The 21,940-nt window shown below is 43.2% G+C and overlaps 1 protein-coding gene across 7 annotated transcripts in view; it reads right to left on the bottom strand.

The window, feature by feature from the left end:
* Positions 1-21,940, bottom strand: part of CAMSAP3 (calmodulin regulated spectrin associated protein family member 3) — a 36,938-nt gene that overhangs the window by 1,828 nt on the left and 13,170 nt on the right. For 2 of the 7 annotated variants that reach the window (XM_034407520.3, XM_087883620.1), the window contains exons 3-18: positions 17,289-17,423; positions 16,220-16,318; positions 15,597-15,629; positions 14,442-14,489; positions 12,609-12,747; positions 12,372-12,511; positions 11,804-11,897; positions 10,641-10,689; positions 9,030-9,106; positions 8,220-8,292; positions 4,674-6,387; positions 3,667-3,803; positions 3,179-3,405; positions 2,006-2,102; positions 1,744-1,862; positions 1,387-1,505 (exon numbers count right to left, since the gene is read on the bottom strand). In XM_034407520.3, the coding sequence (XP_034263411.1) occupies positions 1,387-1,505; positions 1,744-1,862; positions 2,006-2,102; positions 3,179-3,405; positions 3,667-3,803; positions 4,674-6,387; positions 8,220-8,292; positions 9,030-9,106; positions 10,641-10,689; positions 11,804-11,897; positions 12,372-12,511; positions 12,609-12,747; positions 14,442-14,489; positions 15,597-15,629; positions 16,220-16,318; positions 17,289-17,423 (3,300 nt within the window). The remainder of the gene's footprint in view (positions 1-1,386; positions 1,506-1,743; positions 1,863-2,005; positions 2,103-3,178; positions 3,406-3,666; positions 3,804-4,673; positions 6,388-8,219; positions 8,293-9,029; positions 9,107-10,640; positions 10,690-11,803; positions 11,898-12,371; positions 12,512-12,608; positions 12,748-14,441; positions 14,490-15,596; positions 15,630-16,219; positions 16,319-17,288; positions 17,424-21,940) is intronic. The other 5 variants (XM_034407526.3, XM_034407533.3, XM_087883618.1 and 2 more) reach the window with 5 other exon arrangements.

Below are 21,940 nucleotides of genomic sequence, written 5' to 3'. Positions count from 1 at the left end.
AACCAGAGGGTACCATTCTAAATTATGGATACTCATCAAATCAAATTGGAAGAGCAATACTAAATGCTCTATTATTTACTTCTTCCCACAAAGGGAAAAGACTGACCTTGTTTTATAGTATTAACATCTTGTACCCATTAAAAGGACTCCACAACTTTTCAACAGTAAAGCTCATCCATTTACATTTCTTAATGATTGAGTTGCTAATACTTCTCCCTTTCATCACAACTAAAGAATGCAGTTAGGGCTTTCTGTTTATTCTGTTACTGCAGTAAATCTTAAATCTTGGGAGCTCTTCAGATGTTTCATACTGTCAGCATGATCAATAGCCAAAGAGTATGGGAAGCATAGTCCAAAATCTCTAGAGATCAAATTGCCTACCCATACCATGATAGTACATCTCAATAATTCAGATATGGCTATTATATACTTAAGGACACCAGAAGGAAAATCTGCTTATGAAGAAGCACCCAACCTACTAAATTAAGCCAATACAAATATACATACAGATATATTTGTATTTCCCCAGTTAAACATAATTGGATGCAGAATTTCAGTTGCTAAGTGATGCAATCATAAAGCATGACATGTATCTGCATTTCTTAGCAATGGCAATCCTAGCAGCTTCTATTGCCATTGTTAAGCGAGGTTCACGGGTTAAGCAAGAACCTCCTTACAACCCCCTCATAGCTTCCAACAACCAAGTCAATGGGTAAGCCAGCAGGAAATCGGAAGTCCCAGGAAGTTTGGAAGCAGGCTGACAGGCAGGTAAGTGGTTGTTGCCAAGTGAGGGACTAGTGTGTTACACAAGGGGCAAGGCCTAAAGTGGCTGCTCTTGAGGAGGGGAGGGCGCATGAGGGGCCGGTGAGGCTCAAGTACAAGGCCTGTGATGGCTGCTTCCAGGCAGAGGAGGGTACACAAGGAACTGGTGTGCCTCAATGAGGTTTGTGATAGTTGCTGCAAGGTGGGGCGACTTAAGAGCAACTTATGACCTTCCCAGCCAGCTTTCCCATTTCTTTTATTTGAGGGAAGTTGGCAGAGAAAGTTGCAAATAGCAGTCGTGATTATAAGACTCTGCAATTGTCATAAGTGCAAGCCAATTGCCAAGCGTCCAGATTGTGATCATTACACCATGGAGATGCTGAAATGGCCAGAACTTTGAGAAACAGATGTTCAGTGCTGTGGTAACCAAACAGTTGCTGAGTGAGTGGACTACCGAGGACTACCTGTAGCTCCAAAGCTATTGATGTAGAGCTGCAGCTACAATTGTCCCAATTTTTAAAGGCAATTATTCTTAGATTTGATACCAACATCTGCATGCTGTGCCCATTTCAAGAAAGAAGGACTATCTTTTCCATGACTCATATTCACCATGTCTCGACTTACCTCCAAGATACGGATTTTCTGGGGTTCATTGACCTTGCCAGCGAGGCAGCAGTGAGACAATGCATTATGGATGATGTATTTATTGGACTTGGCACTGGGCTCCTTGTATAGCTTGGGCCCTGCAGAAATACAATGAGGTTAGCCTAGAAGATAGGTTACATTTCTCCCCATCTGAAGGAAAGCAGACCAAAAGAGAAGCATTCATAAATGCTTTGCAGTGAAAGATGGAACCGGAAGGGCCTTACGCATAGCCACTTCAAGACGAGACACTTGGAAATGGGGAGGGTCTGGCCAACCACCCTCTGCCATGCCAGGAGAGGAAAGTTATGATCTGTGGAACAACAGAATATGATTTACCAGTATATTCTGGAATGGAAGCTGGTGAGGAGGCAGTCGATGCATTTTCCCAGTCACGTTCCCGGTTCTGATTTGGCAGCAACCGACTGGGAGACATTGGCCCAGAAGGTGATGCAGCTCTGGGAAACAGATCAATATATTTAATCCTGGATTTAAGAGAACTTCAATCATTTGTACACAGATGCATTTCCTTGGATATGGCTCCAGGTCTAAACCTTCCTCATCCACTTGCCAGCAATATAGAAAAGCAATGCCTACTCACCGTGAAGCTCTCTTGACGAAGAGGGAATTTCCCGGATCATTGGCCACGGTCGAAAGAGAGAGAGTAGACTGAGAGTAGACTTTGCTGAGCTTGGAGCCTAAGAAAAATGGATACCAATATGAACTGGCATAGTAGCCTCTCATTTATAACGCTAAGAAAGAAGCTCATTCATTTATTTTGAGAGTTCGGCAGACCCTGATTTTTGTTACTGGGGTGGGGGTGGGGAATCAATGAAGCAACTTCCAAAGGTATTAAGTCAAAATTAACAATCACATCCAATTAAGCAGCTAAAGAATCAAATGCTTGCTTTAAAAGAGAAATATCCTCTATTGTCACCAGAGCCCAACTGACTGCTTCATAGTGTCTCTTTAAAAAAAAAATCATTTGTGATAATGGCAGACCTGGGTAAAAAATCTCATCTTAAAGGATGGCACAATTTCACCCTATTAGAAAATCCCACAGGCCCTCTGATCTAAGTCATCGAGAATTTTAAAATAATATCCAGCGCTACATTCAGAAATAAAGACACCACTGTAGCTGATACCATAAAGGCAAGACATGATTCTAAAATAGAGAATGGAGCCAGCCAAGTACTATCAAACTGATTTTTAAAAGAACCACTTCCCTTTCCCAAACTACTTTTCCAGAGGGTTGATGCACGTGTTGAAAATTGTCTGACAATCTATGTTTAGAAATTATATTAATCCCACGTCTAAGACCACCAGCTATCTATGCCGCAGTTAAAGAAACTCCAGAATGTACCAAATTGGGTTAGTAAGATCAGGTGTCAATGAAAACAGTTTGGTGAAAGTAATGAAATCCAGAACTGTAATTATTCTAAGGGTTTTCGCCTGAACCTTAACCAGCAACAATCATCTGGAAATCCCTAAAGCTTCACAAGAGATTAACCTAGCCAGCTCAGGTAACTAAGACCATCACCTGTGATAATTCATTATCATCCCAGGGACTAAGGGATAGGCATACAGGCAGATGATGACATCATGATACAGCAACATAATCACAGCCTTTAAAAGCCCCTCCTCACACCCCAGAGTCAGTCTCAATTAATCTGAGTTAGTCTCAATTCTCTGGAGAAACCACAGCCTCTTACACATTTTTCCCTGGTTTTGCTGGATTGTTTTTCCCCTTCCTCCCTCTTGTCATAACTCTTACCAAGGAGTCCTTTGACAGGGCTGCGGGCAAGGGCAGAATCATCGCAAAAGACTGTTTTAGGCCGTCCCTTCTTTAGGGCACGAACGGTTGTGGGCTTCTGACGCAGCACTTTATCTAGATCTTCCATCAGTTTGAGTTGATGACGCCTCTGGTACTCTTGGCGAGTGAAGTCGCCACGCCTTGGCCCAACTTCTTCCTCTACTCGGCCCCGCTCATCTGCTTGAACTCTGAGGAAAAAAATAGCCAGAAATCCACAGGGGATATTAATCAATGGGATCAATCCATCTAACTATTCAATTGTATGACTCTCTCCCACCCTGCTGAAATTGGCTGGAGAGAAAAGATATGTGTAAATTGGCACCATTTGCTTGGTTCTAATAGTCACATGCATATGACAGGTGATACCTCATTACGCCAAAGCAGCTCCCATGCCACTGGTCATAGTGGCAAGTATAGACACAACAATATGATGGCTCATCCCATCTTACTTGGCTTCCTCTTTCTTCTGTTCCTTCTCCATCTCCTGCCACTGTTTTCTGCGCTTTGCCTCCTCACTTCGCCGCTGCTGTCTCTCTAAGAAACTGGCTCGCTTCTGTGCCATTTCTTCTTCGGCCTTATCCTCATCCTGTGTGGGGAAAAAAACATGTCAGCTGAGTAACCCTAATGGATCAGCATCAGTTTTGACTTCCAAAAGAGTTAGTTCACTCTTATCCTCTCCTCCCTCAGATTGAAGATTCTGACAATCATCTCCCACTCATCTTGGAGGACTTGAGCACTTCCATTCTGGCTACTCATGCTGGTTTCGTGTTCTGCTTGTAGCAGACTTCAACCAAATTGTATTTTAAACCGATGAGACTGGGTGCTACCTCTAGGGTTATGTCAGGGGCCGCAGGCTTACTATCATGTTTTGAAAGTGGTCGTGCAAATAGAAGTCAGTAAACAGGATTCAGTTGCAACAAAATTAGCACACACATGACCTGCACTTCAAGATCTTTAATCTCCAGCATTCATAACATGAGGTATACAAATGGTTTCAATTCTAGATGCCACAGAAATGTGTATTGATTACTAGAGAACAGCTACTGAAGCTGTTGCTACCGGTGGGATTTAGGCTGGCCAGTGGCAGCACAGAAAAAATCCTCTGAAAACATTTTTCTCATGTCCTATTATTTCTCAATAATTACTTGCACGTCTTCACACACAGTTTAAATCCTTTGTCTGACAATTCCCACCTAATAAGCTTGTGCCTACCAGGTGGCATTTTGGGACACACTTCCCTTGACAGAATCTGATATTCCTCCTGCTCCTTTTATGTTCAGCCAACTAGTTTTGAAAAAAAGTGTATCCAGATTATCTAAATTCATCTCAGAACTGCTGGTATCTAAGCAGAAGCCCTAGCCAACTTCCTTCCCTTCCCCCAGAGGCTCTTTTACAGAAAGCAGAAAGCTCTGTCAGGTAGGTAAGAATTGTTAGTAGCCACGAGTTAAATTCTCACCTTAAAAAAGAAGCCCAGACCTGAACGGGGCTCAGAATCCAAAGTCTCAGCAATTGATTCCTCCAGGGAGTCATCCCCATCCACATCTTCATCATCCTCTCCTTTTAAGCTAGACAGAGGGATTTCAATCAGGCTACTGTGTCGATCACTGGGTGAGGAGACATCACTGGTGCCATCACCTGAAACACGAGCATTGCCTCCTTGTGGAGGAACAGAGGCCACCGGCCGCAGATTATTCGGGGCTTCCACCTCTGGCACAGGCAGCACCTCCTCAGCAAAATGGATGGAGGAACGGGTCTGCACAGTAACCTGACTTGGGGAGAATTTGCGGAGGTGTGGAAGGGTGTCCACATTGTGAGGAGGCGTCAGGACTCGTGTGAGAGGTGGCAGCTTTAGCTCAACTGGTCGGGTGTGCTTGGGACTCTTGGGAGGCACAGGGGCCGGAGACTTCTTGGGTGTGGGCTGGGGTGAGCGAGATTTGCGGGAAGGGGAAGGAGAAGGGGAGGACAGTTCCAGTGAAGAGCGGGGAGGAGCCCCCTCACGGCCAGTCCTTGGGGCTGGGATCACCCAGGCTTGTGCACTAGGCTTTTTCTCCTGCATGAGGCGTTGCTGTTGCTCACTTAGGCGCTGCATGTCCAACTGCAGTGAGCTCAAAGCTGTGTTCAGTTTGGCCACTGCCCGGTTGTAATCACCCAGATTCTCATCAAGCGCTCCCCCTTTGGTGATATCAGGAGAGAAAGTAACCTGTTTACTATCCAAACGGGTACGTGGGCTTCCAGCTTCTTCCTCGGCCTCTAGCTGAGCAAGCCGCTCTTCCAGGGCAAGTCGACTATCCTCAGACTGAGAGTCAGGAGCTTTCTGTAGTTGTAAGAAAGCACTTTTGCCCAAGCGCTGACGGTGCCGGGTAAATATAGCTTCTATGCGTTTCTTCTGTGCCTCAATGGCCCGACGCTTCTCCTCCAACCGGGCACTCAACTGGCTCATTTCTGAGCTAAGGGCAGGGCTTTGGGCAGGGCTTTCTTCTGATGGCACCTGACCAGCCTCTGAGCCTTCAGAGCTGATCCCGCTGGACTTGCTGTCGGTAGCTGCCAGTTTCTTCTTGCGTTCTGCAAAGCTGGTCATGCGCACACCAGAGGCGGAGGAGGCCGTGCTCTCTGGCTGTGAACTCAGGGAACTCACGCCTGAGGTGGAATCGTCTGGGCCTCCTGCAAGCCTCAAGGGCTCCTCAGCATCAGAGTCCAGGCTACCTTCTTGCACGGGTTCTGCACCATTGGGGGGCCCGTTATGGCAGCGGTAAACAGTGGGCAGGGGAGTCTTTTCCAGCACAGACGTTTTAGGAGGCTCTGGTGAATGCAAATAAAAGCCATCGGGGGCTCCCTCAGGGACCAGGCGTTCACTGCTGTGGATGATCTGCAGTGCTTCCTCGATGGTGGGCAAGTCAGGGTAGGCATCATTTAGGCCGTTCTCTAGAGCCGGTCCTTCTTGACTTTTGTGTCCAGCCCCATGGAGTGATGGCATTACTAATCCATTGGGGGCCTCAGCAGCCTCAGTAGGCCATGGGTGTGGGGAGCGAGGCAAAGAGGAATAGAGGGTCGGTGCCAGGCTGTCAGAACTGACAGAACGAAGGATACCCACCGGGTTCCCCATCACAATATCCACATCACTGTCCAGGCCAAAAGGGATGCTGAATGAGACTGCCTGTGACAAGGGATGGCTAGAAAAAAGAGGAAAAAAGGAAAGAATATTAAAGGTCAGAAAGGATTGGCTGAGAAAGTCCAACTTCAATTTCTACCTCAGCATTGTATAGTTTCTTTTTCACAATTCTATATCCAAACCTATAGCTACGACATCCTACATGACTCTTAACCTAAATATTTAGTATTCCTCATACCTCCTGAGAATTCCAGGTTATAGTTTGAAAGTTCCTGGACTTAAGGAAAAGGATCTGGAACTCTGAAGGTGGTTCTTAATGAGCTTAAAAATCACCACAGAGATGAGGTTGTAGAGGAGTGGTTCTCAACCTGTGGGTCTGGACCCCTTTGAGGGTCGAACGACCCTTTCACAGGGGTTGCCTAAGACCATCCAAAAACACATATTTTCAATGGTCTTAGGAATAATGTTATGGTTGGGGGTCACCACAACATGAGGAACTGTATTAAAGGGTCGCAGCATTAGGAAGGTTGAGACCCACTGTTGTAGAGGAAAGGTGCCCTGATATCAGACACAGGTAGAAATTTCAGTAACCTACACAATGTTTTGTTTACTCTCTTAAGCAGAACAAATTATGCAGAATATTTTATTTAGCTTTCATTGAGCAGTGGAAGGCAGATATTTTTCACATTTAATCATTTGCCATCCTGCTTTGTGTTACTTTTAATTAATTGAACTGTTTAACTGTTGATGATTGGTAGAAAGTTTAAACAGATACAAACCAACCTTAAGCATACTTTTGAAAATGGGAAAACAGGAAATCCATTATTTTAATAATTAAATTTGCATTTTTAAAAAATTTAAAAATTATTTCCACCTTAATAAAAGTCAAAATCATTTTTGTTTCTTAAAAACAACAAAAGCAATTATTGTTACAACTGGAACAACTAAAAACACATTAATTAGATTGGCTTTGTTCAAACTCATTTCTAACCATTTTGGAGTTCAATGTCCATAATTCTTTACCGGCATGGCCTTTGCCATCTCTATTCTTTCAATGGTCTAAGCAAGAATTATTATTTATTTTTCTGAACATGTTCAGTATTTACCACACTGTTTCTCAACCTTAGCGGATTGCTGGCTGGGAAATTCTGGGAGTTGGAGTCCATGTATCTTAATGTTGTTTGGGTTGATCAACACAACTACCATGTAAACAACACTTCTGGTTTCTGCTCCAATTTGGACAAAATGTCCTCCTGCACCTTCCCTGAACTAGCACTTCCAGATGTGTTGAGATAGTCACAGAGATGCTGCTGGGAATTCTGGATGTTGTCAGAATGCCAATATATTCAAAATTACAAGTTTGCAGAAAACTCTATTGGTGACTGAGCCAAATTAATCTTAATCTATTATGAGTCGTTAAAATACCATTTTAAAAATGTAAACAGATACCCCACTGTCAATTATTCAATTATGTTTTGCCTTTTGGCTCAAACTTTGCTTAAGGCAAATTAATGTCCTTGGTATTACTCCTACTTAGTACATGGAAGGGAGACCATCAGGGAATGCCAAGACTTTAGGCTAGGCTGGAAAAATGGAAACCACTTCCATATGTTGCTAAGAAACCTGCATTACTGGGTTCATTTTAGTAATTTAGCCTTTTAGGTCCTTCCTATTATTCCAGCTCACTTCATCTTAATCTCTGTGTAATTTCCTTACTGTTATTATTCTTTCCCTCCTTGCCTCACCTAACTTTTGCCATCCCACTGTACAAACTGCTCGTTGTTAAAATCCCCTGGGCTGCCTAACCACCAGTTCTGCATTCTTCCTGGTAGCTCTTCCTAATTTTTCAGGAGTGTCAGCAAATGATCCATGGTTCCTCCTCCCACCTCTCACCTGAGCTGCTTCTTGCTCCATGATTTACCAAAGCCTTCTACTTGGGACATGGATGTGGAATGATGCAGGGAACCTACGTGCACAAAAGCAGAAAGTCAGAACAAAGCACAACTCCAAGGAGATCACACAATGGTTTTCTCTAGTAGCGGGATTCAAGGCCTGCTTTAGAAAAAGAATGGCAAGCATTTCAGGAGGATTATTACTGGGAAGACAGTTATTTCCTCGATTAGATCAGTGTAAGGAGAAACAAGCAACATGTAGAAACTGCAACAATATTCTACTTTAGCAGACGTACCTTTCACAATTGTGCTAAGATTGGCCAATCTTTGGTCATTTTAATCTCCTTGATTATTATTATTATTATTTGAGGTTAGAATTTCATTAAAATCCAAGGCTGTTGGTTTGCATACAGTGCAATCTTAAACATGTAGGTTTAGAAGTGTCGCTGAACTCAGTGGGAAAGTGTTCAAAGGAATAGCCCACAATTGCTTTAGATAATTGAAAATACCTGGCGGAGTACGTCCTTATCACACAACTAAACCAACAAGCTTGCTGTGCCTCTTATTTTCCCTGACCTGTGTGTAGCCACAGCCCAGAACAACTGGAAAGCTACCCAGCCCTGAGCATTCAAAACCAACCTGATCATTGAGAAATGCTGGAAGCCAAGATCGAGATAACCTTTTAAGATTTTCAAAAGCCACATATGCCTGGCTTGATACCATGCACTTCCAACAAAATTTTTCTTTTTCTATATCTACATGAAAGTTACTTGGAACCGCAAGACGAAGAACAGAAGGAGCCAGATCTTACCTAAGGAGCCACAGAGCGGTGACTGTGCCTGTCCTCCAGGCAGCAGTGGGTGGCGCAAGCTGAATACAGGGGAGCTACTACAAAACAAGAGCAAGAAGCAAAGATTGGATCAAAAGAAGGATAACGTTTCTGGATGTTGCACACAGGAAGACAGAACAATAGCCTGATTATTATAGGACTAACAGCCAGGATTTGCACCAATAAGCAACGAATCTCTCTAAAATAGTTCTATCCCCCCTGCCCACAGATATTTATAGTTACTAGAGAAACAGCAAATTGTGGCGGCAGCTGGATACTTAGAGCTACTTAAACACCTGGGACGGGAGAAGGTGAGAAAGCAGGAGGGATGAAAAAACCCAAGAAGGAATTATACAATCCTAAAATTACTATGCACACATACATGTATATAAATATGACATATGTCTATATAAAATGAAGAGTCAATCAGTTCATTCATTTGGTAGATAAAGTGAATATGTATTCATTGACTTGCAGAAACAAGTTATTCTAATTTGATGCCTACAGGCATTCCCATAACTTGCAAATGAGAGGAGAGCTGTGCCAGAGATGTAAATAAGATCAAAGCTTTTCTCTGTCCTTCAAAAAAAAAAATTATCAGCCTGAAGCAATTTGGGAATTGCAGCGTTGGCCAAGAATCTTTCCTCCAAGCATGCAACTCAATCCAGGCATATCAAGGAGGCTCTCCTGATCAAGAGTTAGATCTTGTGAGAACAAGTAGCACTTTACTCTTACTTCAGAACAGCCCAGACTCAGTTTTTTCCCCTGGAGCAAAGGCAGGTTCTACAGCTTGAAACATGAGGCGGCATCAAGACACAATAACACACAGTGAGTTCTCCCCACCCTAAGAGCAGGAATAACTCCTTCCAGATCCAAGTTTACTTGAAGAGACTTCTAGCACGTAAAAAGGCCCGGGGGGACACCATCAAATTATCAACAGGAAAGTCAAGTTTTGGAACACTGGATTGGTGCCACTTCTGAAGTAACAAATCAGGCTCTGAAATAGCCACAACTCAAAAGGTACTTGGACGGATTACAAAAGGAAGATTGTCTTTATTAAAGATTTCAACAGGTGATCCAGGGACCAATAGTGCACGGAGTCCTTAGCACAGTACTAAAATAAAGAAAAATGAAAGGGCCAAAATCTGGCAAGATTTGGAACTCCAGTCAGATATTAGCCATTTTAGTCCTTTTAATTAAAAATCTGTTATAAATTTAACCTCAGGAACTCACAAGCACCATTTGTAATATGCAATGCACGTTCCCAGAGTCTAACACAGCATTTGGATTAGACTGGTGATAGAGCAACAACCATTGCACTGGTTTAATGCAATGGGGGGGTCTGGGGACAAACCAAGTATATACACACTTTGCATCCTCTCTACCTTTCCATGTAATGTCATTTGAAATGGTTGAATCAAAGGATCTACTCCTGGGATACAATCCATTCTCTGTCCATTCTCAATCCATTAAGAAATTCTCAATGTTGCTTCCTGATACACAGAATCCTAGCCACCTGCTCCCAGCACAGGGGAGACAGGACACACATAACAAAAGGGTGACTGCAGGTGGAAATAACAAGGACTCACTCACCTGTTCTTCCCACTATTGGGTGTTGAGGCATCATTCAGGCCTGGGGAATCTGAAAGAATTCAGCAGTTTTACTACAAGAGCAGGGAAGGGGAAAAGCAAAGAATTCAAACTGACAATTGCACTGGTAGAAGGTCAGAAGAGGGAGGAAATATCAGCCACCTGTACCCAGATGCAGGAAAGAAGCCTGCTCTGGTCTCAGCTCAGAAAGAAGGCCATTGTTCCAGAATGGAGCCATGCCAGATCACAGTAGACTTTGCTGTTGCTCTAGCTGGAATGTGGATTTGGCAAAAGGAGTAACAGTGATAGTCCCCTATCAAATGCCAATTATATAGCTGTGGGGATGTGCATGTACCCTATACACTGGTTGGCTATATACCACAGATTGCTCCGGTTAGATAGGGGTTCCCCATGCGGTATACCAAATAAATGAGAAAAATCCTATGTTCATGAGAAAAGAGACAGAAGTGTTTGTGATATACAAGCTCCAAATCTCTTGCCCCTAAATTCTAAAAAATTGGAAGAACCTGGATGTTAATAAGGATGAAGTAATCAATGCAAACTTCTGGGGGAAAGATACCCAGAATAATCTATAATACAACTGTATGAAGGAAAATGCTAATTCTTTTAGTTTAATAAATTAGATGAAACTGCTCTGGGATGTTTGGGATACTTATGCTATGCTTTGGCCTTTCTGTTAAAAAACAGCCTAACAGATTATTTTCAGGTTTAGAACCCTAAGAAAAAATATACAATCTGTGATTGATTCCCTGCCCCCACCCCCACCCCTAAAACTTGAGAGTCTGAATATTTTGTTTTTTTTAAAGGAGCTGCATTAGTTGTAGAGCTGCAAGAAATATGAAAATATGCAAGTGAAAATTAAGCTGGTTACAGCTAAGATGTCTGCACATCCTCCTTCATCTTCCAATGGCCTTTACCTTTTTTTCTTTTTTTCAATATCCACTTCCTCATATTCAGAGACACATTAACTTAATATGCCCGCCTACCATCTCATTTTGCATAACCTGCCCTGCATGATAGCAGCTTCTACATTACAAGACAGCAAAGGCCTGGTAGTTATGAAGAGACAAACGGTTCTCTCATGAAGATATTTTTTTTTATATAAATCCCAGGAATTGTGGTGAATGGACATACTATCTTCTTACCTTGAACTCTTGGCAGTTCCTTTGGACACACAAAATCTGGCTTTACTACCTCAAAGCACAGAAACAATTCAGCCAGGAATACTCCGACATTGACCTGGGGAAGCAAAGCAGGAAGTGAGTCAAGGCTCACTTTTTTCTCCCTTGGCTTGAATTTGAGCAGGAAGGAAGCCTTGGAGTCTCTGCCCTATAGCGGCACAGCCATTCTCAGAAGGCGACAAGCAAATCGGGTAACAATTCCATCTTCACACCCAAATCTCTTTTTTCCTTCCAGCACCACTCCCGCCTCTACCTTAAAAGGGCCTCACTGTTTCTGCACTATCAGCTTTTAGTTAATGTGGCTTGATACATCAGCCAAGATTTATTAGGGCAAGACAGGCTGAGTGCCGGCACAAAACAATAATCCCTACTTGCTCCACAGGAGGAATTTTTCTGGATGTGGGGCTAGACTTCCCCCCTGTGCCAGGGCAGCCATTTGCTCCTCTTTCTTCAATTAGACAGATTCCTTCCTGCACCCTTTTGCCTCTCAAGTAGCAGAGCCTACTGTTCTCCAGCCAGTCCCAGCACTCACCCTTAGCAGTGGTGGCATGTAGAGCAGGTCCTCCAGTGAGAGGAAACAGGAACCACCCAAATAATCTGAAGAAAAGCCCTGGATAAGCTGCAGGTTATACAAGCTGTCCGCCACCGACATTGTCTCCTTCAAGCACACATCTACCAGGAAGCAGACAAGGAGATTAGTAGCAAAAGGAACGAGGACCATTCATAGTGATTCTGAAGGGATGCCCCATCCTTCCACTCAGTCACTCACCTTCAAGGCGTATGAGCTGCGGGCAATAGTAGTGGATTGTGGCAGCAATGGCCCCTCCGCTGGCCAGGTCCTTTATTCCTGTGATGGCAGGGAAACACGGTGTCTGTTTGGGCAATGCTTTATCCTTCCGATAGCGGATCTGAGCAGGACAAAAAAAAAACCGCAAGGAGAATTCAAAGCCATGATAGTGGGGTTAAGCTCCATGTGCCAGAGAAGCTGGAACAATGCCCTCCCGTCTCCATGCCCAATATTCGAAGCTCCTCTGGTGTCATGCAGCAGCCTTCACAAACACTACCAGGGAGAGCTCCCAGTGGGTAAAGGACCAACTGAAATCAAGCCCCCTCCCCCAAATACAATATTCCCCTCCTCTGGATGCCAAGAGCAAACTACATGCAGGGAAGGAGACATGATATAAAAGCAGGGAGGGATAGGCAAGCAAGAACTTTGCAGGAGCCCCTCGAAAGGCAACAGAGACGGAAAGCAGAAGGAGGACTCAGCCATTACTGGGGAAAAAAGGAAGGTCATTTCAGGAACACTTCTGAATGATCCTAAAGAACAAGAATCCTTTCCCACTATTTTGTCCAAGGGAGGCCAGATCCTAGGCTTTTCCCCACAGGCTAGATCAGCCTTTTGCAAGCAGATGCCCCTATATCTGCATAACACTAAAACTCCCCAAATTCCCAGGTAGCGTGGCTAACCATCAGAGTGACTTCTAGGCTGGGACAGGGTGGACTGTAACACCACCAAGTCCAACTGGAAAGATTGGCCTTGGCGATAAGGGAAAGGCGGAAGATCCAGTTGTCAGTTCCTGCATCATCACCACCCGCTTAGAAAATTATAAACTATCCTTTGCCACTCTGTATATGCTTGTCCTCAACCCCAGGACACAGCCCACAAGACGACAAAGGCAACACTCCCAGCAGAGACACACACAGAGCAGGGCAGGCCACACATCAAGAGTACACATGGCAAGGAGGGAAAGAAGGAAGGAGGGAGGGAAGGAGGGACACAGACAGACAGACACAGATACTTAGCAGGCCAGCAAAGAGGAGGAGAAATAAAAGGAAGCAAATGGGACACCTCCATTCCTGCTGAAATGAGCTGGAGGGAGGATCAACAGAAACTCCTGGGTGGCATCTAAGAACTGACCAGACTCAGCAAGCTTTGGAGAACAACCTCCTGCTCTCCATAACCCACAGAATCAAGGAATTCAGAATTCAGAAAGGAAATCCTTCTTCTAGCCTGTTTTCTAGATATCTCCTCCAGGAAAGAAGATGGGGAGAAACTAGAGACATCTCATCTGGCTACCAAGGACAAAAAGGGTCATAGTGCAGGTGTAGGGTGGGAGCTAGAGTATGCAGAGATTAAACTGATGAAAATATACACCTGTAGGTGGTCGTCCTAAAATTTGATTGTATCTTATAATTCTGCAGAGAATACAGGAATAGTCTTGAGTAATAAGGCATCTCACGGACAATGAAAATGCACCCCCAAAATTCCCAAATTTCTAAATTCCTAAAGAGATGCAAGATCATTACAGTCCTCAGTCCCAACGAGGACATAAGGCCAACAGCCATGGTGCCATGAACATCTGCAGCCAACAAAGGAAGCTGGGGGTTGGTCTGGCAGTAGATAAAAGCAGCTGAAAAAAATGGTAGGAGGGTGCAAGGGAAAGCTTGCCTCTTGAGAAACCCAAGCAGGTTGGGGGAGGCATGGGGGGAAAGGGCAGACCCATTGCAGCAGGAACAGCCAGAAGTTCAAGAACAGCAACCCAAGTGGATGGCAAAGTGGTGCAGGTGGGCGGGCAGGTGAGCACGCCGATGGATACATTACCACAGGAGGCTTATTCCCCGACTCCTTCAAACAAAAAGCGATGGCATGCTGGATGCAACAGCAAAGAAAAAAGAGAGCCTGATCAATGCACCCACCAGGAGGGAGAAGAAGGGAAGGGTTGCTGCCTTGCAAGGCTGGGGGAGGGAGACCCTGAGGTGGGGAGGGGGCCACCAGTATTTAACTTAGGCTTGAACTAGAGGAATGCTTCCCGGCATGCACTTGAAATCCTGAGAACCCCTATGCCTTCTGGATTACCCCACCTCCTAAATAACCAACACACTGGATCTCAACAGACCTGGGGAAGAGTGCCCTCTATTGTTTTTCAAACTTAGCAACTTTAAAATGTGTGGACTTCAACCCCCAGAATTGCTGCCTGGGGAATTCTGGGAATTGAAGTCCACACATCTTTAAAGTTTTCAAATTAGAAAAACTGCTCTAAGCCTTTATTTAGCTGCACCACGTACAGCAGGGCAGCAAGCGAAGGGGAGGAGGGGGCAGAAGGCAACACAAATGGGGAAAAAGGATAAAAACATGCCAGGTAACTAGCATGCGGTTCCTACTGGCAGCTCCAAGCATTGAACTGCCCTGCTCTGGCTGTCTCTTAACCCCTCCCCATAAATAACAAGTGGCCTTTCTGTTGATTTCTGAAACCAGTGCATTAGACTCCCCACCCAAACACATGTAACCCCAAGAAGGCTGTGTAATCAAGGCAGAAAATGAAGGCACATATGAATCCACCTATATGATATGCAACGGATAACCTGTTCTTCCAGGGCCCCCAGAGGAGGACACAGGGAGCTAAGAGAGACCAAAGCAGGTACAGATTGTGAATGGAAGGAGGAGGGTTAGAGAACAAAGGATGCTGGGATATACCAGCATCCCAGCAGCTGGAGTCTCCTATGGGAACTCTCTGACTCCCTACCAACAGGCATCCCCTCTACCCCCATCATGTCTCAGTTTAGGAGATTGGTGCCTGTCGAAACAGACCGACGAAGTCACCCAAAATCTTCTCCAAGGGAAGCTCTAGATAAGGAACTACACAGGGACCTCTGTCCCAGGGTCCTAAACCCCCAGCATCCTTTGCTCTGGGTCCCCCTGGCATGCAGCACAGGAGCCAAGGCAGCAGGGAGATAATAAATAAAGCCACCCACTTACAGGAACCAGTTTCCAGTACCACCTGGTGGGACACTGAAGCAGAGGAAGGAGAGAGGCCAGAGGGAGAAGAGGAGAGAGATGCAGAAAAAGACAGCTCGGTCACATACCACAACTCGACTGTATTCAGCACAGGCAACCAAAGAGGCCGTTGAGCTGGGACGGGGGCACTGAGCCCACCAGGAATGGAAACAGGATTGACCCTCATCTACTCCCCATTGCTCAATAGTTCAGTCCAGCAGAGCCAGCCAGCCCCACTGAACAGCTTGGGGGGGAAAATAAATGGTCAGCATTTGCTGGCAGTCAAGCGGGCCACCCAAAGGGCAAGACAGGAAGTTAGCCCCAATCAGAGTGGCTTTGGCTTTACAAGTGGGCGGGTGAGAGAGAGAGACCCTCCTCCCAAGAGGAGGGAGGGTGGAAGGAAGCAAACTCTATCCTCTAAGGCAATGGTGAAGGGACAGCTTGTAAACATAACAAAGCCAGTGTGGGGAAAGCTCTTTCGATGATGAACGCAGCAGTGCCCCTTATTGCTGCCACCCCAAGTTAAACCAGAATCTGAACGCCACTCTCACCACCCCTCCCCTGCTTCTCTCAGGAGGGCAACCATAGCAGCAAAGCATCCACACCTTGGGACCACTACAGGATGCTGGAGTCTGGCCATCAGTTCCAGGAGCTGAACGCTGAGAGGATTCCTGTTCCGCAGTCTGTTGTATCTTGCAAATTATCTGCAGGGCGGCAACAAGGAATCATTTGCAAACATGCAACACAAACGACGGGCCAGGTGTGGCTTCTTTCCCTCCTCATCCCCTTTTCTCCTTTTTCTCGTCCTAAACCATGGACCCTTGTGGGTTTCATCCACTTTTTTTTTTTCATCACCTTTCTCATGAGGACATAGTCTAAGAGTAATTTTGTACAGGCAGTCCTCGACTTACGACAGTTCATTTAGTGACTGTTCAAAGTTATGACTGAAAATTGTGACTTATGACCGTTTGCAGCTAGTTACGACCTTTGCAGCATCCCTATCATGATGTGATCAAAATTCAGGTGCTCGGAACTGATTCATATTTATGACCGTTGCTGTGTCTCAGATTCACGTGATCACCTTTTGCGACCTTCTGACAACCGAAGTCAATGGGGAAACTAAGTTCACTTAGCAACCGGGTTACTAACTTATCAATTGCAATGATTCATTTAACAACTGCGGTCAGAAAAGTCGAAAAATGGAGCAAAACTCACTTAACAAATGTTTCACGTAACAACAGAAATTTTGAGCTTCATTGTGGTCGTAAATCAAGGATTAGCTTTATTGTATTTTTTTTCCTTTCCTATACTCTTGAGGTGAAGTGCAGTCTTCTGCCACTATTCCTTGCCCTGCTCTTAACCTTCACAACCTGAGCCTTCTTCAACTTCCAGGCTGGGCTGAGGAAAGGGGGAGTGGGGGATAATAATTCTAATCTCACAAATCAAGAACAGAATTAGATCGGGAAGTTGATCTAAGTAATCCAACCACATTTAACTCAGCACTGAATTTTACATGTCATCAGTAGCATGTACTTGGGCTAAGGAGGCAGATCTTAAATTTGTTCTGGCTGCTGTCACATAAATTAGTGTGTGCAGAAAATGGGATATCCCCATGCAAAAGCTCCTTGGATGCAGATAAAAGAGAGAGAATGTAAATGAATGAACATTTAATACCATATCTATCCAGCGTAGCAGTTTCTGGTCCCAGGAGACAGCTGCTGGCTCAATGCCCAATGCAACACTTAATGAGCTGGTGGCTTCTAATGCAAATGCTGTCATCAGAGAGTCAATTAATGCCAGGTGTGCCCCCTACAAGTCAAGCAGGAAAAAAAAAACAGAGAAAAATGTAATCAGAAAAACTACAGTACTCATAATGGCATCCATACCCCGCAAATGGGAGTCACATACACACACATCTGGCACTATCTTCCAGAGTATGAAATAACAAAAAGAAGAGAGAACTATCTGACCTTTACCAATGATGGGGTAGATAGAAGCAAGCTTCATCACTCATTACCACGCTGGTCTTCCATAGCTCAACTGAATGTAAATCTGGAGCAGGAATAGCCTTCAAATGCTTATCACTCAATAGGTTCTACATTTTCAGACTATAATTCAACAACACATTCACATTTCTGATCCTTATTTCTTTTTCAAAACACCCTGCTTACAACCATAAAAATGTTAAACCAAGAGAATGTCAACATACAGCAGATCCAAACCAGACTCTCTCACTCTTCCAACATACTGTACTTTCCAACAATAAAGGTTGAAACCCCAATCTTTGCCATACGCTACCTGGCACATCCGATATACTTGAAAAATAATCTTTTATCAAATTGTTCATCTCAAAGTCATATGGTTTAAGCAAATCACCCAAAACTATCTGAATAGAATTTTCCATAAATAAAAACTAAATCTGACATAAGGAACTTGAAAAATGCTTGGAAAGTTAATCAAATATGACTAACACATCAGGCACAAATTGCAAAGGACCAAATAGGCAAAAGTACAGCACCAACACAATCCTTTCTGTTTGATTTGAAGAAGTTAATTTCCACCTTAATCCCATCTCTACCTATAGCTAGGTTGGCCATTTTAAGATGTTAATACTGTTAAGAAAAAAACCTGGGTAAAACCATTAGACATGCCATCTGCCAATCCTCCAGAATCTTGAGACAAAGTCTCTCAACACTGCTTAACAAAACATCAGAGCCAAGAACTGCTGATCCAGAAGTAACAACTCTTCAAACCCTCACTGAGAACATAATAACCAAATAACCCAATTGCCAAAGGCATTCTACTAAGGGAGAAAAAATGAAAGACTGGTAATCACTTGTGGGATAAATCCCAGATTTTTATTTTGCTGCTCGCTGCCACTCTAGAGTAAACGAGTTCAATATTTCTCCAATATTACAGCTCCTGTCATTAAAACATCCACTACAATATCTACACAATGTAAAGGACAAAACAAGTTTGCTGCCTGTAAACCTAGTAGCAAAGCATCAACAAATGGAAACTTGTCCACATAAAGCATTTACTCAAAGAATTTAATTGGTTACAGTGATTCCTACTTGTTCAATTTCTCTTAGCTTCAGTTTTCCAAAGTTTATTTGTTCCCCATTACTGCATCAAGTTGGCAATTTAAAAAAAAATGGGCATGAATTTTAAATTTGAATTCTGTTATGAAATTTAAAATAAGACAATTATCAACTACAATTACATTTCCAATTCACAGAGCGAATTCAGAAAGTGTGAATTAGGTAATCTTAAATTAAAATCTGAAGTGAGCTAATTTCTCAGCCACCCTTCAATGTTGACTTAAAAAGGAAAGCTAGAGACTCAACTGCATTTACTTTTAGGAGAGGCAGAAAATGAATCTATACCTACAGCAACGCCTACATCTAGCACTTACTGGAGAAGTTTCTACAGTTGCAATATGATAAGAAGAAGAAAATAGCAGGATCCTGGTTCACCCCATGTTCATACGATAGATTAGCTTAATGTAGCAACAGAATAAGATAACAAAGCTTTTCTTGCTCATACCAAATCTTTTGATTCCCACCAAAAAAGCTTTCTGTATTTAGGGAAAAACTAGGCTTTATTCTTCCCTCTGCAAATCCAATTTTCCAAGAAAACCTTTCTAAAAAATAGGAAACAGAATAGTCTTAAAAGTGGGAAGCAATTTATTATTTTATTCTCCTGATTGTGTGCATCTTTGAATAGTTTTGTTGAAGACAGTTTTGTTCAAAGAGCAAATATTTGTAGCTGGTGTGACTTCATCCCATAACCCAAGGCCTAGGATGAAAACCAAGGATCAAATGAGTAAGCTCTCCCTAACAAGGGGGACTCTGAACAAGTGCTTACACATATACATATACATATACATATACACATATACATCAGTGGTGGGTTGCTCCCGGTTCGTTCCGGTATAGAAAGTAGTAAAACCGGCGGGAGGCTCCGCCCACCCACCATGACATCATCATGGGTGATCTGCGCACACGCTCCCACTGACAACCGGTAGTAAAGTTAACCCACCCCTGATAGATTCTGATTATGCAATATGAATATTGATTTATACTGTGTAGTGAAAAAGGAAATGGAAAATGAAAATGGAAAATATGGCCTGTTAACCCTTGAATAACTTCTTTAGGGAGTGAGAAAATGTCAAGGAAAGAGTCAGAGATGTTGGGAAAGGTGAGGAAGAAAAGGCTGATGGGAAAAAGAGAACTGGGGTAAGAAGAAGAGGAAGGACATCATAAGGCAGATGATGTGTTTCTTATCCATGGTATGTAACAAAGATTTAAATTTTACATATGTGAAACCAGCCAGATGAGTATTGTGTAAATATTTTCTCAAAACAACTTTTATACATCTCCTCTCTCTGAGGATCGTAGATCTGTACAATGAAATCCAGTACATATTTCTTCACTATTATCTCTGTTTCAGACCACAGTCTCATCCCCAATCTGGGAATTTAAGCAAAATAAATCCTATCAAGACAAGTTCACTAGGAGTAAGAGGGTGGTACCAAGGAAGATCTCTGTTGATTAAAGGCCCATAAAACATCCAGTTGGATGCTAAGTCTTGGAACCAAACTGTTTGAGAGCAGAACATTCCTTGCCTACTGATTAAACCCAGTTCTCATAGAATTGGACTTGTTTCTTTTGCCCAGGGCTTTTAAACAGATGCAAGACCCAATTTATATAGTGGGAACTTTCATTTATAAGAATGTGCAAGAGAAAATTGTGAGTCAAAGACTGGATGGGTCTAACTGGCTCCTACATATGATGACACCATTCACTAACACAAGGGGAGGACTTGATTAGTGATTAATTTGATAAATTAATGAAAAATGGGGCAATTCACAATTATTATTCATGAGGGCAATACATTACCTCCAGTATTGCAATGGGCTATTGGTTCCTCAGAAAATAAGCAGAGAATATTATCCATTCCTGCCTAGCTTATAGATTTCAGGGGCCTCTGGTTGGATTAGAAAGGCATTTGGGTTTTATGTTTTAATCCACTAGAGCATGTGGATTCAGTGGATGCCTGGCAGCAACTAGATCTTAGAAGCCAGAACTTTGTAATATTTTCTGAGCCAAAAAAAAAAGGCACTTGAACTTTGAGCTGTATGCTAATGACAACACTCTAAAATGGGAGTAGAACCAGAACAAAGTAGGTAAGGCAAGGAGGAAAAAAATTTCATAGCATCTCTCTTGTATCACAATAAAAATTACAGTTCAAAAACAACTTCTGATATTGCTTTGAGGGCTGTTGTAAAATTATTTGGCCCTGAAGTTGCAGCTGGTTCCTCCTCAGTAAGCAAAAATAAGGAAAGGATTACATTTGAAATTTTGAATCTCAAAATTTATGCCACATTCAGACTTTCCTAAGATATTAAACACTACAGCAAAAAGAACTTCAGCAGCAAAAAATAAATTCACCAGGTAATTAATAAACCCTGGGAGAGAGTTAATCGGAAAGAGGAAGAAAGCAGAAAAGGAGCACCTTAAGCCTGAAGGAAAACCTGAAAACAAGTTCTCTTTTTCTTCATGGCAAAGCTGTTTTTAACAAACCTTAAGAGATTGGATGTAAGATAACACGCACTGTAAAAGGCTGCTCCCCAGTTACTTCTTTGCCCCAAATGTTGGGTCTCTCTTCTCCCGGCAAGAAAAAGGCACAAAACCTAGCCCAAGCCAAACTCTAGAGGTCTGACTACATGGTAAGACAGGATAAATGCATGAAAATGGTGTCACACAGGCCAGGGGAGTAGAATAATGGTCATTTTCAACTCTCAAGTGGCATCTTTTATGACACATTTTGCCAGCAATGAGCCAATGTGATTCCCTTCAAAGAGCTGCTGACCTACAGCTTTGACATTCCATCTTTGAAAAAGATTCCAGAATTGCAGGGCACACAAGCCTCATAATCCTGAAAAAAGACACAGCTGCATTAATGAGTAACAATTTGTATTGTATTGACTTGCTTTTGCTTTCCACAGCATTTATTCAGAATCAAATCCAAAGCAAAGTATTGGGGAGAGAGAAGTCATTTTTTTGGTGATACTTTGTCATCAATGATCAGGTCAAAGAAGACAATTTTAGCAATCTACAAGGCTTCCAGCTTTTTCAGAATCAAGTCCTGAACATTTTGTAACTTTTATAGATGCCTTCCACTGCTGTTGTCTTCGACATATCTACGTCCTTTTATTTTGTTAAAAAACAAACTTGTGGGAATTGCTAGAATGCTGCCCACATTAAACAAAACCTGAATTCTCATATATGTTCTTATTAAACAGAGGTGTTTGGTTTATCTTT

The sequence above is a fragment of the Pantherophis guttatus genome, chromosome 2 (assembly GCF_059756535.1).
Source record: "Pantherophis guttatus breed Tessera chromosome 2, ASM5975653v1, whole genome shotgun sequence".
Classification (NCBI taxonomy): Eukaryota; Metazoa; Chordata; class Lepidosauria; order Squamata; family Colubridae; genus Pantherophis; species Pantherophis guttatus.
Note: the sequence above shows the minus strand (reverse complement) of the source record. Positions and strands in the feature narration are given on the sequence as shown.